Source organism: Gasterosteus aculeatus, chromosome 18 (genome assembly GCF_964276395.1).
Source record: "Gasterosteus aculeatus chromosome 18, fGasAcu3.hap1.1, whole genome shotgun sequence".
NCBI classification, from domain to species: Eukaryota; Metazoa; Chordata; class Actinopteri; order Perciformes; family Gasterosteidae; genus Gasterosteus; species Gasterosteus aculeatus.
Genome location: NC_135706.1, coordinates 11,670,414 through 11,688,555, shown reverse-complemented (window position 1 = coordinate 11,688,555; position 18,142 = coordinate 11,670,414). Strand labels below are relative to the sequence as shown.

The window sequence follows — 18,142 nt, the reverse complement described above, 5'->3', positions numbered from 1 at the left end:
CCTCAAAGGGACCACCGTGGAGAAAATAAACTTGGCCTCCTCTCCCTTGGGGCCAGCTGCAGAGAGCGAGAGAGGGAGGAGACTGCATGAGAGCAGGGCCAGGATTCCCATACTTGCTAATTGTTTCGTTGGACGGCTGCCCAAAACTGTGATGTGACGGACTGAAGAGGAGGAGAGAAATCACATCGCGTTCCAGCGCATCCCCTCATCTTTCCTCTCCACCCGCAGATCACTTACTTTATATCGCCGTGGCTGGTTTTCAGGGGTGATAGTGCGGTGTTAGAAGTGTGAAGGCCGTAATCAACAGTTTACACTGTTGCATTCCGACTTCTCTCTCTGTCCGTTGGACTGAGGAGCCAATAAAGAGATGCATCATGCTTTGACAGCTATTCATCCTGGAGATCTCATCAAGTGTTCTGCAAAAAGAAAAAACTCCCTTTTTTGTATGTTATATCACTGGATAGTGTAGAGCTCACTGTCATCCCCAAGGGGCTCACAACCCCCTGTGCTTGTAGCATCCTTAGACTGCCACCTTCTGGTCAAAGTATAACGTGTTCTTGGGAACATCTTTGGACCCAACAATACAACTTCAGGCATCCCTATAAGATCCCCAATGAGTGTTAAACGAATACATATTGTCATATATTCTTACACTGACTTTTAGTGACCTACGAGTCTTCTCAAAACACGGTAACCCATGATCGTATTTTGCATTTATTTCATTTTTATAGGGTATTAGCTTTGCAAAGGCTAGAAGCCCGCTGTAATTCTCTACATTATAATGAATTGAATGTTCTTCTCTGGGAGTTACTTCGAGGATCTCCTGTTTACCTCCATCGCCCTCCACCTGTGTGATCACATACGGTAAATCTAAAACCGTGAACTCCTTTCATCAGATTCAGGCAACAAGGTCCCACTGTGAACATGTGCTGGATTTGATTCAATTACACATTTTCTCTTGAATGAATGAATAAACAAAAGGGAATTGATAAAATGTTAAATGGGTATAAATATACTTTCCATTCCATCTTTGTTGTTCCTTTTTATCACTTCGCTTCAACATTAAGTACGACCTTGTCGGCCTATTGCTGTTCCAAGTTAACAACATTAGTGTGTGTACTGGTTTGTGTATGTCGAGAAGTATAAAATGACAGTAAAAGCATTTATCCCAGTGACTTGACATTACGTGACATTTTACCAAAAGATTACAGCTTCACAATAACAGGCGTTGTTTAGGTGTTGGGACTGGTTGGGATTCAAGAATGAATAAAAATACATTATCACCAGTTGCTCCTCAAACTCAGACCAACATTATTATCGTTTAGTCACTGAAATGACACAAAGACACAATTTAAATGCACTATACATATCAACAGACCATTGTCCGATAACCTATTCACTCACGTTCCAAAAGCAGAAAGAATTGTTATAAATATCTGTCATCACCCTGCTAAGAGCATGTATACCAATAGATGGCAGCAGAGGATTCCCTATAATAAAAACGTGTGAACGTCAATAAAAGCAATGAGGGCAATGGATCCATGAGGGATTATGGACACTGAGACAATGATGAGGTGCAGACATTACTGGAGAAGAGGTAGCGGAGTAGCAACAAAGCATCACTGAACACCAAGTGTTTTGGTAAAATAGTGCTGACCGCTGTGGCCGGTCTTTCTCTTCATGCGATTAGAGCATAAAACATCCTAAATGTGTGGCTTAAGAGTACACAAAGCCCAAAACTCATCATGCATTAGAAAGAAAAAAGGCCAGATATACTGACATCATTGGGGTTGAGGAACAGCTGCTCGGGGCTCATGGCAGCCTGCGGCCTGGCACAGCAGCCACGAGAGAGGAGGAGATACCAAAGATAGTTAAGGCCTAACCAGATCACCCACCCGTGTTTATGGGAACACTCACATGTGCGTGAGCGCGTGCGTGCGGGTGGGTGAGATTGTTGGCATCAGTTTGTGCTTATTAAAAGGAGCACAGCAGGTGTCGTGAGTCTTGTGGGCTTTGCGTCATCCGGTAAACTATTCGTCCGTGTCTCCTTCCTTCTTTTTGTTGCAGAAAGCCATCCGACCCCCTGCGGAGCACACTTCTAATTATTCCCTGACACCCCCGCTCACAAGGTGTGACAGAAAAGGACGTCTACAGCAATACATCGTGGCGTGCCTGAACCAATGCTTTCACACTTTATATTATACGTGTACGAATTACTTCCTCGGTTTACTGCGTTTTGACCTTTTGCTAGTTTATCTACGCACGAGGTGCCAAACAACAGCCCCACAAATTGTGTGAGAACAGAGGTCACAAATTAATTTCTTCTTATAATGACGGCTCTATCTTTATATCTTCATCAACCGTTCTCCTCCCCCTAAGCCATTTACAGCATGTAACAACACAACAACAGGACGATACATTTCACTGTGAAATGCCTTAAAGCACCAAACTGATTTATGAAGCCTGAAGTACATTCAGCAGACTGTGAAGGAATTTGTGAACACGGGCTTTGGTGATAACGTTACAACAAGTAAAACCACCCTGTGGGACTAATCACCCAGAAGCCCCCATTTTTACAAGACAGGGCACAAGAAAACCAGCCAAACAACAAAGGGCCACTCTATTTCCCATTGTTATAAAGCGAATAATGTTCTACATCGTGGTTGGTTGCCTGCACGTTGGAGCCTTGAACTTCTAAGCTAATATAAAACAATATTGTAATTGGATGGTTTAAGGCCTAGAGAGTGCGGATAGTCAAATGTAATTTGGGATCAAAGAACATAGAAAGAGCAGCGGAGGTCACGCATACACACAGACATTCCACGCACACACGTGCACGCACCACGCACGCTGTAAGAGCCTTGTTAGTAGAAGGAAGAGGCGCCGGACTAAATGATGTTTTCCCAGGTGGGCACAATTACCTGTGCGTGGAGTGCGTCTGCGTGTGTTGCCACGGGCGCGCGCACACGGGCCTTTCGCGCACGTGTGTGCATAGGAATTACCCGCATGTTGTTTTAAGAGGGATTCGGGTCTGTCGCAATTTAGGAAAACACGAATCAAAGTCCGACCCACGGATCCCCACGGGCCCACTCACGGGCAGAGGAACCGTCAGCTGAGAGTCAGACAGCGTCCTCGTGCGTTTTCTTCATAGGACCACTTGGAATAACACCGCGCAGACAACTGGGATATTGAACAAGCGGCTATTCATCAGAGCAGAGCGCTCACAAAGCCAGAGGGAGCGCGCGCGGGGGGGTCACTGCGTAGGGGAGCAGGACCACGAGGCCGATCCGTGTGCCGGTGTGCGTATTTGGACAAAAAGAAAACCACGGTGTTTGCGTGGAGGCCTGTGGCTACACCTGCCGCATAGCGCGTACCAAGCTGCGCGCGGCCTTGTGCGTGCGCACCGGTTGAGCCGGCGAACGTTCGTGCCGTTACAAGCCGCGATCACTCACAGGTGACTTTTGTTTATTTGATCGCAATTCAGCCCCCCCGTGCGTCCCGCCACGTGGATATCTGCCCATAGACCTAAAAAAAAACTAATTCCCGACGGTTGCGGTAAAAAACCCATAAGAAAAAAAGATGAAGGGGGGAAAAAAACCAACAACCGATTTGTCCAAAAAACGGAGCTGTAACAACACGCCGTTTTCTCCGCACGCCACCAAGACGGGGAAACACACATGGGCTCAATTATTATCCCAAGGAATTCCGCGAAAAGTAAAGTCGGCATTAAGGAAAATATTCCTCTAATCTGGGGTCTTCCTCAAGCTGGGTGTGAAGGAAATTTAGGGGGTCCCCGTTTTTAATAGGGTCCAGATTCGACCACCCAATCGAAACAGGGCCAAGACAGTGTTTTTAGTGTGTGTGTGTGTGTGGGGGGGGGACTATTTTGGTTGTAAGTGAATAAATGTCAGATTTCTGAGAGGGGGGGGTTCTGCAAACCAGATCGGACTGCCCCTGTGTTATAGGAAGCAGATGGACAAGAGCAAGCAAAGAAAACAGTGAGTCCCACAAGAGAAAGGTTCACAGTGGAATACAAAAACATCTCAACATCTCAATGAGAAAGGAAGACGAGTACAACCTCAGTAACACAGGGATTACACATGACTATTCTGATCAACGACTTTCTTAATGAGTTTAGATTGCAAGGCGAGGAGGTCAACACCATGAAAGACCACTGATCTCTATGCATGCACACACACACACACACACACACACACTCCTGTATTATGACAGATTCATCAGGTGCAACTCACAACAGTACTTTTCTTTCAATGAGAGCTCTTAGAGGCCACTGTGAGAGGAAAAGTTCAATATTACTGTATATTTAGCAATGAAAACAAGAAACGTGTGAGACTGGCAGATGCAGATCGTATGAAATAAATGCAATGCGCCCATCTTTAGAAATAGTAAGAAATAGGAAGCGTTGAATAGTATAGCGGTTGGTGGTCTAAAGTGACTCAAAGTACTGACGGACTAACAGAGGGACAATAAATTAACGATGAAATAAATTGCCTACAGAATGCAATGACTTTCAGTTTAAGTCTCGTTATTATTCCCGAACGAGACGCGCTGTTCAAAAGTTAAAAGGGATTCAAGTCAAATAAAAGTCAGCCCGAAAGGTAAAAACACTAAAGGGGCTTTTTCTTTTTAATGGAAAAATGTACTGCTGTGCCTTCATCCAGATTACATCTGTATTTCTCTTACAATTTCCTGTCAGCTAAATCTTTTATATTTAGTTGTCTGCTTACTCCCTTGCAACCTCTTATAGTTGGCATTATAACTTAATATCAAGCACAATCCACATCCTATCTGAACACACTTATGTTACTATGGCACCTATTGTTTGGTAAAGAAAAATGTTTTTATTTCTTCATTTTCATTTATGTGTTCCAAAATGAACGAGGGGAAGAACATTTTGAGGGTTTGGGGTACAGATGATTATTCTCCCCCGAAAGGTATTGCATCTTCTCCCGTAGCCCTCCCTCAAATCCACTGTGATGTCTCTATGTGTTTTTCGATATATTTTCACGTGTGATGGTCAGCGAGAGAGAGGTTCTTTCTCTGGACCCCACAAGTTGAGTTTCACCAGCAGGTTAAGACTGTAGAACACAACACCCAGCTACTCACCCATTCACCTCCCCCTCACTCTGCATCCCGTTCTTTCTCTCTGGATGCCATTTGTCCACCTTGGTACTCGGATGCCCTTCCGGAGAGCGTCGTATCACCTTTCTCCCCCAGCGGCTCCCGGCTCCCTCCACCATGCATTTTTAATGGACACACTCGTGCAGCGGACAAATGATTTTTATTTTTGACAGGGGAGGGTTTGGCTCCGGTTACATGGGGATGGGGAGCGAGGGAGCAAGCACGCACCCAAGTGCGCACGGCGAAGAATGCACACACGACCAAAGAGAGAAAGTCAAGAATGATCCTCTAAGTGCTGATGGACCAGATCTTAGGATAAAAAATGTAAAAAAAAAAAAAAAAAAAGTTACATAGAAAAGCTCATAAGACCATGTATTCATTTCCCATGTTCTTTCCAAAACACACACACACACACACACACATCCCTCTCTCTCCATAAAGTGGTTGATTGATTCACCACTTGGATTGTGATGGGCCAAAGTCCAGGATGATGAAAAAGGCAAGTAACCCACGCCTTAATTAAACCAGGATTAGAAACGGTCTAAATCCATTAACTCTGGCTTAAAACCACTTTCGTTCCAATCAAATCAGAATTAAAATGCTACAATGTGCATCATACACACAATGAGACAGCAACCAAGAGAGTGTGTGTGTGTGCGTGTGTGTGTGAGGGAGGGGTGCAAGGGCCTTTCACCACCTCCAGTACTGGCTTTGCCCTCAGGACTGCGTGATCCATTCATTTAGGAGGGATTTTACGGAGTAATCGTAATAGAATCTATAGTATTACCGTTAGATGCCTTTTGACCAAGAAGCTGTCATTTCATTATAAAAGAAACGCACTCTTGTTCCACACAGCTTTTAAGAACACTTGGTTTTTATTGACAATATTTGGGAATCCATATTGGTTTTGTCCTAAAAGCTACAGTACTCCGAACACTTATTCCTATAAACAAAGTCTGCTCAAAAGGAAAAGTGAACACGAGTTCAGTAAATGTGATTTGTTACTTTCCACCACTAGAGAGAGAAAATGATTGAGAAGGCAAAAACCTAAGTCAGGTTAGCCGAAAGAGCATTCCCAGGTGTGACCACAGCATTCCCTCCGAACACTTTAACAAACCACTCCGTGTGTGTGTGTGTGTGTGTGTGTGTGTGTGTGTGTGTGTGTGTGTGTGTGTGTGTGTGCGTGTAAAGGTCTGAGGTTTGGAGCTTGAAGCCAAACTGGAGCTAAACTTCAGTCCTGCAGCCAACAACAACAAGTTCCAACTCAAGCAAGCACCCACATACACACAAACCAAGACTTGCTTGCACAAGCAACACATTTGCACTCAGAGAGGTGACATGTGAGGGTGGAATTATTTTTATTCAAATAGTTGATCAAAAAAATCACTTAATTCAGGTGGAAATAAGTGACGGTTCTTGTATAAATAACTTTATCAGCGCAAATTGCTGGAAAGGAAGTTTGTGTTTGGTGTTAACGTGTGCAGCAATGAGCGTGGGACACCTCCTAAAGCCGCTGGTTTAAGGACGTTAGCTCCGTTTCAATTTGTGCCCTTCTCTTAATCCTCTCTTTCACTTGTTGTAAGCCTCAATTTGGAGCAATGAATGAGACTCAGCAAAAGTGCGCGTGAGTGTGCGCGTGTCACATAATCAACCGCATTAGCGTGCCTAGATATCGAGTATGTGCTTGTGTATCCAAGTGTGTGTTTGATTATGGCAACGACTGTGCGTGCGTGTGTGTGTGTGCGTGTGTGTAATGCGAGCCTCTTTGTGACACAGCAGTTGGCAGATAGAGGGGACTAAGTTACCCAAGCTCCCTCGGGGCATCCACATTGTGGAGGGCTGTCTGGGGCACCGCAGTGGTATGTATAGGTGAGAGAGTGTGTGTGTGTGTGTGCGTGTGTGTGTGTGCACGTCCTATGGCAAAGAAGCGGATGACAACCTGAGGCAGAAAAGGAGGGGGTATGAAACAGGGGAGATGATGAGAACCACGAAAGAACAAAAAAGAGATAAAGAACAAAGAATGAGAGAAATCAAAGTGAATTCAAGGATTAAAACAAAGGAGTTACATACCTCAGAATGGTTACATTAATTCTACTGAGGTCTACCTTCTGCCTTTTTGCTTGAATAGCAGCTCATGAGCCTAAGAAACGTTAAAATGATGTATGAAACCAACGCTTTATAAAAGGTGTTTATTTAAAGCGTATCTAAAAACTTCGGATAAAATTCGGATGGAAATGCTGCTTTGAGACAACGTTGGTCGCTGAACACAAGAGCAGCTGCCGCATGTGCAGGTACGATACCGACGCACAGGTTCCGCCCGCCAGGGGCGGTGCATTGCGCACGTGCACCCGTCGGTGTGGGACATGAATGAACAAGGATGAGATTTGATGACTGTTTTACACACACATCATCCGGCCCTCTCCATCCTCTCCCAAAAGCCTTTTCCCCTCTCCGCCTCCCCTCCATTCAGCCCCCCCCTGGCTTGTTGTTTGAATCAGAGGAGCGGACCACCCTGGGGTGAACGAGGGGGGGGGGTCACGTTACGCCCAAAAATGTAGAGGGCCTGCAAAGAAGGCCGTGGGACATCAGGGTGAGGGAGAGAGGGGGCGACAGAGAGGGGAGGAGATAGGAGAGCACATGAAACAGGGCGTTAATGGGCCGCGCCACTTTTTTTGCATCGTAATGATGTACGCCGTTTTTTTTTTGTTGCTGAAAAAAAAGTGAGTTGGGTAGATTGTGTATTTAATGGCCCAAATAGATCCACGCGCTCCTCGTTCTTCACACCCTCGGCCTCAGGTCGACACTCTTCGACCCCGTCTCCACAGACAACGGCCTGCACTTTGAATAACGACCTATTCAATCTACACTGTGCTCATTTTGGGGTTTTACCACCAAAGAAAGTGTTTTGTTTTGGTTTGGATAAACCATTGATTTGTTTAAAACTGATCAACTTATTTGATTTAACTTATTCAACTTATTTACTATTCAAATATTTAGATTTTGATGAAATGTTTGACCGTTGACCGGCATTAATTTGACATGCATTCTAAAACCCTGCGAAGCGCTAACCGCACCGATCGCTATCCAGAGTATCCATTCAAGTTAATGTATACCTGTTGATTCAGCAGGGCGGACATGTATTATTAATGTGTTAACTATCCTGTATGACTCAGCAACATAATTGAAATAGTATCTGAAAGGAGTGGATGAGGCGGATATGTGACGTGAAGGCCTCCTTCTCATTGAAGTCGCAGGTCAAAAGGCAGTGATCGCCGCCACGGGACACGATGCGTCTTCTCGTCTCTCCCAGAAGCAAACGCGTCCTTCGCTGAGGCTGCAACTGCTAGGGACGGCCCTTAGGAGGCGCTGTGAGGCAGCAGTCTTGCTCTTCCCATTGCCTTCATTGACATTTAATGATAATTATAACTTGGGTCACACCAGGGACAGATGCACGCGCACACACACACACACACACACACACACACACACACACACACACACACACACACACACACGCACACACTGCCTTGTTAAAAAACATGAAGACATTAGCAGTAACTTGATGCTGAGTGAGTATTGATCTTCTCTCGGGGGCCTTACAGAGTGAGAGAACACTAGACAGCACTTTATCACAGCACTTGACCATCTAGGCTGGCCTGCGCAATTGTGTGTGTGTGTGTGTGTGTGTGTGTGTGTTAGAGAGAGGAAGATGGAGCACTAACAAAGCGCTTTGTTACGTAGAGATATTTTGTAGAAAACAAGAATACAATCTGAACTGTCAGACCGTTCCCAGCCTCATTTTACGCAAAGTGCAACCTTGCATTTCCTTTTCCTTCCTTCCTTTCCTCATTCCTTCCTTCAATGCTTAACCATCTCTCCCTATATCCCACTGTGAGGTCCTGACTGACACACTCAATCTGTATCTATAACATTATACAGACCAGACCCAGTAGTAATCAGGCATGTGTGTGCGTGTGTGTGTGTGTGCGAGAGACCAGTAGGGATTTCATGATTATGATTGCCGAGGACACGTGCTGCTCAAATTCTTCAATGATTGCCTCCAAACGAAACACAAATGCCAAACAAAACAATAAAGCCTTCGAGAGAGAGAGAGAGAGAGAGAGAGCGAAATGACAACATCATATACTTGGAGTCTTTTTCTTGAAGATATCCAGACCACAATAACACGAGCAGAAAGTGACCAGATGGGACCTGAAAACAAGGAGCAGATGGAAAAACATCCACGTAGAAGCGCACGCGTGAGTTTCCATCTGTGTGTTCTTGAATCCACGCATTGCATTTTTACTGCATTCAGGTACACATTCTCACACACACACAATACACGTGTACCCCTCTTCAAATGTCAACTCAAACTACTGTTTGTCTTCTGTCTCCAACCTTCAGGCCTTTGACTCCTCTTTCTATTTGTCTCTTAACTTGATATCTGCTCACTGTTTTGGCCCCAGTTCCGAGCCGCGTTGTCTTTCTGACCACCAGGATGCACGCACACTAAACACACACCAGAATGACTTTCGTTTGCCTTTTGGTTTAATACTTTAATGCTTGTTTAAATCGATAGATTCTCTCTAGAATGTTCTGGGACAAAGGTGGTTTCCACACGGCGACAAAAACATTATCCAGCACTTTGCAATTCCATAAATGAATGTGTTTATTTCATGTGATTAGTAGAGAAAAAAAGAGGACTTTCAGTAAAATAACATGTGACGTATTGTACTCAGCGGCTCCTTGGTGCTCTCTGGTAAACATCGAGTGATTGATCGCTCAAAGGGCATTCTGAGAAGGAAAGAAAAGAGTTGGCCACGCTGGTTGGCTGCCATTCCTTTGAGCTGTAGTAATGGTTTATACAGGACTAATGATTTGTAGAGAGAGAAAAAAATCAAAAATCCACACAGTATTTAATCCACAGTATAAAATATGACCCATCATTTCTCAGTTGCTTTGAAGGTAACGCTTATGGATCCATTTCAATTTTGATATCTATGCCCATAAACACAAAAGGTTGCGTACTTTATGCCAATTCCCCCCCTTTACCCCTCAGTCTTGAATTAAACTTGGAATAAAAGTATGAAAACATCAAAGTGTCCAATTCTCTTTTTCAAATGAGCGAAAGTTTGAAATTCATCTCAGACAATCGGGGCAAATGTTTTGCCGGCTCTTGATCTCCAACCTTAATTAGATTTGAGAAACGAGACTCCGAAACACTCTCTTTTAATTTGGCCCCTCTGTTTGTTTTTCTTCATTCTTTCATTAGTTGAAAAAACATAGCATGCATAGCATAGCATGCATTCCAGCTGTAACACCACCGAGGTTCAGTATCAGTTCCGGGGATTGAGACCCGCGCGTGTGTGTGTGTGCACGAGAGAGAGAGAGATGGCAGTACTCGTTGGTCAGCGCCTCACAATGATTCATCCCCGTGTTATGTGTGCTCTGGAGATTCCTAATGACGACATTGGGACCTGGCGGAGAAATCCGACGAGCCACGTTAACGTCGACACCCTGCAGGGTCGGTGATCGCACCCAAAGACCATACAGAATAAGCTAAGTGTAACTATTTCCTCCATTGCCAAACAGCTTAGCATGTAAAGAAGAGCTCAAGTAATTACTTGAAATACATTTTATTTGATATACATTTTATTTGATAACAGATGCATGTAAATGTTAAGTCACGTTTGTTTAACGAGGCCCAAATCACAAAACTTTGGCCAAAACCCTCCGTCCTCACACACTCAGTTCAGATAGAAAAGAACTCCTTCAAAACATGTTGAAAACTGGAAAATGGACTTAATCTTAATCTATACAACATAATCACATGATTAAACTGAAGATTCTGTTTCAGTTGCCTTTGTTCATGTGGTCAAACCTCACAAAAGCAGTGGACCCTTCATTTACCATTGTGCATGACACAACCCAATGGCATCTTTCAGAGATTATGCCCCCTAAAAATATCTCGCAAGTCTCACTTTTCGACCTTGTTCAGAAGCGCAGATCACACCATGCTGTGTATTCCTCATGTATGGAAATCGGTTGGCTTGTTGATGCCGTTTTGAACCCCTGAGTTAAGCATTGCCTGCTTTTTTTCCCTTTTAAACTTGTGAGAATAATGTATCTATTGAGCATTGAGGACTGAGACCTTAGACCTGTGTTGGCATTACTGAGGTGAATGAGATAAACCCAGAGGTAAACCCTGCTACAAAGTCATATTGCTGTTGCTTATGGTTCTGATCATCTTCTGGTTATTTCTCTGCAGCCATGCTGAGTGTTTATCTGGGTTCTCTTGTCCTCACTGAAAATTCATATGGAAGGATTTTTGCGTTCTCGCTGAAACACGGAAATACCGTTTGCGTGAAAGCGCATTTGATGGTGTGCACGCGCGTTTTCCTATCGAGATCAAAAAAAGATAGTATTCCTTTGTCATAATCCAGATGCACCCTGACGTTTTGGGGAAATGAATGTTCGGATACGACTTTTGAATTATTTCCCTGATCGCGCTCAAAGAGACGTTCAAGACAACCGTTGATGTAGATGCCCCAAACATTTTCATAGGTTCGTACATTGGTTCGAGGAGCCACACCGAGGAACCAATAACCGCCCACCTCCACGTCCCAGCTGTGTGCACCAGAGCTAAAACCTTCAGAGCCCAGAACGTCCGAGCACAACGTTCTCTCTGGGTTTTCGGGGAGCGGCTGGCTCTTGTAGCTTTTTGCACAGCGGGTCATGTGTTCTGATATGGTCACTCGTGAGCTGCCTGTGTTGGGGTCCAGAGTAACAGGAGCTTCAGATGCAATATAGAAACAAAGAGGGAGCTTTGGTCAGATGCTTATAATAGAAAAAAAGGTAAATGTTTGATTTGAGGTGTAATTTGAGAACAACGTGGTGTTTCTTTGGTGATTCGGTTCTGAAGTCATATAAATATACACAAAACAATATTAACAAAACAGAAACACTTTGCTTACTGTACTGGATTATGTTCTTCATTTTCTGCCAGACCGCGAACAGCAGGTTCCCCAGATGTTTGGCCTCGTCGATCAGGGCTCCCCATGGAACCTCTGGGTATGGTAGCTTGCATTGGGACCTGAAGGAATATAAGAGAGCCCCCCGTTATCAGCCAAATGTCTTTAAATACCCAACATTTTATTTAGCGTTCGGTAAACAACTTACCGCTCTATGCTGGATTTGACATTCTGTCAAACAAAGAGAGAACAGGAAAACAAATCAATACCAGTATGTATTTTAATTAGTCAATACTAAGATCAGAATGGTAATCAAGGCAGGTAATAAGTACCAGCATAAATGAAAGGTCATCAGCTGCCATCTCCATCTCTACGGCTTTGAGTTTGTCCGAGAGGGAGGCGATGTCTGCAGTCAAATTCACGATGGCGATGTCTATTGCTACACTCTTGAACTTTGCCTCCTTCCTCACTGCCTCGATCCTGGCAGCCTCGTCTGCCTGCAGGAAGTGGTAGAGCTTCTGGAACTCCTCTTTGATCGTCTTCTCAGTCTGCTGAGCCTGCCACTGAGGAGGAGAACCACATTGCTTCTATCAAAGTAGCACGTCTTTGTCGATCCAACCATCACGTATGAGACTTACCTTGATATGTCCGGCGATTTTATCACACTTGGATTTTTGTGCTTTAAATCTGCCCAATTTGGTTTTTAAATTCACCATAGAAAGCTTGAGTTGGGCCTGTACAATTGGAAGGTGTTTGGGTGGAAGTACACAGTGGATTAGCAACACGTTTGCCTGAAGAATTATTGCGCAGTTTTCATGAAACTCTTCACATGTGCTCACCTTGCAGGGTCCGACTGCTTCGTCGAGGGGCACGCAGTTGTGTTTCTTGTGTTTTTGTGCATCCCTACAAATCACACACACGAGTTGTCGGTCGTAGCAACAGAAGAGCTTGAGTTTCTCACCGTGCAGATTGCACATCTCCTCCGACGTGGCGTTGGCCCTCTGGATCTTCTCCTGCCTCACTGCGTCGGACAGGTTCCTCAGTGCCAGATTACGCGCGGGCTGCGCCATCGGAAACAGTTCCTGACAGACGGGACACGTCTTCAGGCGGCTCTGTGTCCACCACTCCTGAATACAGTGCTCACAGAAGCTGTGGCCGCACAACAAGACGACGGGATCGTGAAATATGTCGCAGCACACGGGACAAGTGAAGTCCATTTCTGAAAGCGACGTGCTGGAGGCCATTCGGTTGGTTTCTCTTTCACCGACTCACCAGTCACGTGCTACGGTTCGACTACTTTAACGAAAAAACAAACAAAAAAAACACTTCTTTGTGGCATAGAACGCGAACTATTTACTAGATTTACGTCCCTGTTTTGGAATTCAAATGAAGGCGTATCTTAAGGCGCCTGTTTCCTGAAACTTCTTTCTGACTTCTCTGCAAAATAGGAGGAGTTATTGACGTCTTTTCTGCGCAGTTCCGTCACACCACAGAACGAGGAAATGGATCATCTGGCTCATCCGTGCCACATGATGGCATAGTTGTGGTAAAGCAGTCGCAGCATTAGACACCTCGGAGAGGAGTCACAGTGAGCTGCGATCAGATGAAGATCAATCGGTGTGTGATGGTGCAAATATTAATACACTGCTCGGACAACACTTCTCTCTCTTTCTCTTTCTAATACAGACACTAAAGCAGAGGACAGGCACAGATCAGCTTGTGTTCTCTCCTGTTTACTCCTTTGAACGCATAACATGAAGAGGTGGGGGAACAATTCAAAAAAGGATTTAGCATTTCTGCATCAACAGTCAGCGTGTCTATTCCATCACTATTGAGTTACAGGAAATAGTGGATCCGAAGCGAAAGTACTAATACTGTGCTTTAAAAATACTACTTTGGAATTAAAGGTCCTGCAAATTGAGTGACAATATAGGCAAGTATAATCTGTAAAAAGTATGTATAGTATATAGAGTAAAAGTATCCAATTCATAAAATTCCCCTGACTGTAATAATACTGTATAGTACATTATCAGAATGCATGCCAATCTTTCAGATCTGTAGCTATTGCTCTTTTTAATTTTTTAATAACTAATAAATTCTTCCATTAATGGATGGTTTGTTTGGTTTGTGAAAACGATATTTGAATATAATATTATTTTACAGCCAACAGTGCAAACAATATATTTTTTTTAAAAAGGATGAAATAGAGAAATAGAAATGTGCAGCATATACTCACATTGGTTAAAATAGAACCATGAAATACTTTTTTAGTACCAAAAATGCAAAATAGCAATACTTTCTATGTGCTTTTATGTCTGGATTAAGTCACTAAAACCTCCAAATGATTGAAGGGAAAGAAAACAAAGGACACAATATTTCCCTCTGAAATGTTGTTGAAGTACTCAAATATGTATTCAAGTACAGTACTTAAGTAGATCTACTTAGTTCCACATTTTGTACCAGAATAGGTTCAGTAACATAACTTTGTCCTTTCGTATGCTGGGGTAATTATTATTAAGGCTGGGGGACAGTGGTGCGGGGGTGGATTCATGTGAGACTGTTCCTAAACTTAAATATTATGTCCATAACCATAAAACATTCAATCCACATAAAGCCAAGTGTTCTGGATCTGGCCACAGTAGCCTCCCGAGGGTGGTGCAGTAAAACCCGCCCTCAGCCGCCATTAGTCGGAGGGAGCTGGAAGAAAAAGTGGACGGCGGCTGGGAGCGAATGAAAGCCGGAGCGCAGCTGATGGCCAACTCATTTTGTTGGCCTGATGTCCCCCAAAAACCTCCCAAAGAAAACCTGCACACATGCAGCATGACACACACACACACACGTACACACACACGCGCGGTGTTCACCTCTGTGTGGGACACTGTACTGTGAAGACCCTCCTAGCTAAATGTGAGACCAAATGACACTCTCTCGCTCCCTCCCTCCCTCTTTCCATCTCTTCCCTCGACTGCTCTCACACACTTGATCACCATCTAGGCAAGTAAAGCATATGCTCCATCATTTGCCATGAGGGACGAAAAAGACCGGGAAGGAATTCGGCGAGACATTGTAGCACTGCTCATGCGTTCTCTTAACAGCATTCGGCTGCACAGGAGAAACAGAAGAAGCTCTTTAGACGTTGAAATCTGGGGGGCTCTGTATTCAAGATAGCCTATTTCGAGTGAGGAGAAGAAAACATCAGTCATGATCTTCACGTGCATGATAAATAGCTAATGGCGGGAATCATTTTGTCAAGCTTTTAATAAAAGGATATCAAATATTGCAATGATTGCACGAGGTCATTGACAAGCAAACTTAAAACGTGGAGAAAGAGTCTAATTCATATGTTGCTTCAGCTGTTTTTTACCGTATCATATTTGTCTCTTTCTGTCAGTGAAAAAAAATCTGCAAGTGTAACTGGAGCAGCAGCTCCTCAGCAGGACATTACAGGAATTTACGATGTGTTAAATGTTTCCTTTGTTCCTCCCAGTGGCAGCTCGCTCCGGCAATTAGGGAAGCCAGCATTGTGCAATGAGCTCATTATTCCTCCCTGTCTATCTCTCACATCATTTTTATGCAGAATTATTCGAATGATTGACCTTCCAACAGTAAGTGATGTCATATGAACGCTGTTTTAAACATGGTCATAAATTTTAAAAAATGACCCCTGCACCTGCATCTTTGTCGGGAATGTAGCGTGCATTCGACTTGTGCAGCGGCGTCTTAATTAACAGGACGGATTATTTAAACACCGCTTTTGTGTTTCTTTTGATATTGTGATCAAACGTGAAACCCGACTGTGGCACTTCGCCAAAGTCAAAAATTCTGCGGGCCGCTCCCCCCGAAATAAACCCCCGTGCACCATTCGGCATTTGGCAAACCAATTTGGGATGAAGGGTGCGGGCGGGAAAGGGAGAGGTATAGGTTAGCTGTAGTAATAACCATAAATCACCTCTGAAATGCTGCCATGTCACATGCCAGACCGCGCCACTAATGACCAGGCCCATCTTTCACCGGGTATTTTTATCTGTGTGCCCTGACACTCGACTTCTGGAAGCGTCCTCTCGTTTTACGTCGTCAGCACCTCGGCCCGGCCTGAGCACGAGTTCTTAACATATCTATAAATACCGGCCAGCTAAATGGCCTTTTCTCCCGCGCCCACCCCCTGCTTGGCAAGAACCGGGAGCTCTGTGACTTGGCAGAGGCGGCCGCAGCCCTAGGCCACTAAACATCTTGGAGCTTAGACCCCCCCCCCCTCCTCCCCCACCCCAGAGTCGTCCTCCGGGGGAACAGCTGGCTGAAAAAATAGATCCATCTGCCACTGCCTTAAATTCCAGAGTGGTTTCAGTTGATTCGGACAATCTGAGATTGATTTTTGCCAAACTTTGTATATAGAAGTGAGACCGGGCCAGATGGATTCAGTTTAATTCCTGACGCTGCGAGTGAAGGTAAAGCCTCGACGCGGATGAGTGCTTGTTGACTTGTGTACACCAGAAACACCTGCACATGCTTCTTTTGTGCAGAATGTTCTGCCAAGTTTTTTAAGCCCCCTGACATGTGGCACTAGAGACTTTAGGTCAGCGGCAGCTTCCTGCTATTCCGGGATCTGTCACAGCTTGAGGTTTTAATTTATTCTGCCAGAATGTGTCAATCACTGAGCTGCAGGGTTCAGGCCTGAGTCGGCTGCCAGAGGGGAAGGAGGTACGGGCACAGCAGATAAGAGTCAAACTGGACTAGTGACAAACTGATCTTGTGACGGAAGGTAAACTCTGCTGGAAAATTCCCCAAACCGTCGCTTCATAACAATTGTCACATATTTTTTGTTCCACGAGCATTTGCAGATTCTTTTTTTTCTGGGTTTTCTGTCCGTGGTGAACCGCTAGAAAGCATTGCTTTCAGTTAGGTGGGAAGCCAGTTGAGGGATCATAACCTTTCAGCAGCACAAATGACGCCTTTTGTTTGGTTGGGGCATTTAAATTAAACTCGGCCTGGAAAGCAGCAAGTTGCCGGAGCAGCTGCTTCGGTCGTCTGTTGGTGAAATAAAAGATATAAATATTCATTTTCAAAAAGTCCCATTTGACATAATCCAACTTTATGGAACAATTCCATGAAGGAGTTACTGGTTCGATGATCTTCAGCGACAACACAGTAATCGTTTTTCGCACTCTCGGTTACAATGCTGGTGCCAGTCCACATGCCATGCCGAGGGTTCGAATGTGACCCTCCCGAGGTGCCAAAACACACACTCCTCAGTCATCACGTGATGTCATGCCCGCATAAGCACGTCACTTTGCAGTGCCTCTGTAATAAATGAATGTAAAAATCTGCAGTAAAGCTGTCACGCTTTATTTGGGAACACAAAGCAGACGTTTACTCTCAGTTGAAAGTGTAGTTTTAGTGGATCATCTCACTTCTACTTATATAATGATTTGATCATCTTTAATTTGTACATTTCTTTTTCTTCAATTAGCTTCATCACTCCAAAAAAGCGAGAAGAACTTACATCGAATGTGACGGGGAGCCAGAGAGGGGTTTGTCTTCTCTGGTCCTTTTCCTGAGAAACGGGAAAACCGCTATTCGTTTCCCGTTTCCACCCAACTGTCAACGTCGTTTTGGTCCAAGCATGACCGGAATCAATCCCAAACCTTGACCATGTGTTTATCATCGCAACCATGACGATAAAGCTCCGCTAACCTTAATGAAGTAATGAAGTCATAGTCATCCAAACCACAATCTCTCCCTTAATGTGAATGTTGCACCTCATGCAAGCCTTTGTGCTGCAGCACCATTAATGCGGTTTGTTTTTCCGAAGTGATCCGTGTTTTTTTTGGAAGGGAAAGGCCCGATGTTGTTCTCGGGGAGTCATGTCCAAAGATGTGTCGGCCTATAGAGGCGTAGAGATAAATGACATATTTTGTTGTTTTATTTAGAGGACCCAGTCTCAGCTTCACAAATCTTCAGGTTCATAATATCTGATACGGCGAGTTGAGCCACTGGCACATGTATGACCTCATCAATACTGCATCCTTGTT

At 44.4% G+C, this 18,142-nt stretch overlaps 1 protein-coding gene across 2 annotated transcripts; it reads right to left on the bottom strand.

Moving 5' to 3' along the window:
- Positions 1 to 10,762: 10,762 nt before the first annotated feature.
- LOC120808330 (zinc-binding protein A33) lies at positions 10,763 to 13,639 on the bottom strand. Of its 2 annotated transcripts, XM_040161194.2 has the most exons (6): positions 12,953 to 13,639; positions 12,752 to 12,847; positions 12,446 to 12,676; positions 12,322 to 12,344; positions 12,117 to 12,235; positions 10,763 to 11,935 (listed from the first exon to the last, which is right to left on the bottom strand). In XM_040161194.2, the coding sequence occupies exons 1-6, from the start codon at positions 13,355 to 13,357 to the stop codon at positions 11,424 to 11,426; spliced, it is 1,386 nt and encodes a 461-aa protein (XP_040017128.2). In that variant the 5' UTR covers positions 13,358 to 13,639; the 3' UTR covers positions 10,763 to 11,423. The 2 variants fall into 2 exon arrangements, with proteins under 2 accessions (XP_040017128.2, XP_040017127.2); XM_040161193.2 differs by having other exon boundaries at positions 12,752 to 13,565.
- Positions 13,640 to 18,142: the final 4,503 nt, after the last annotated feature.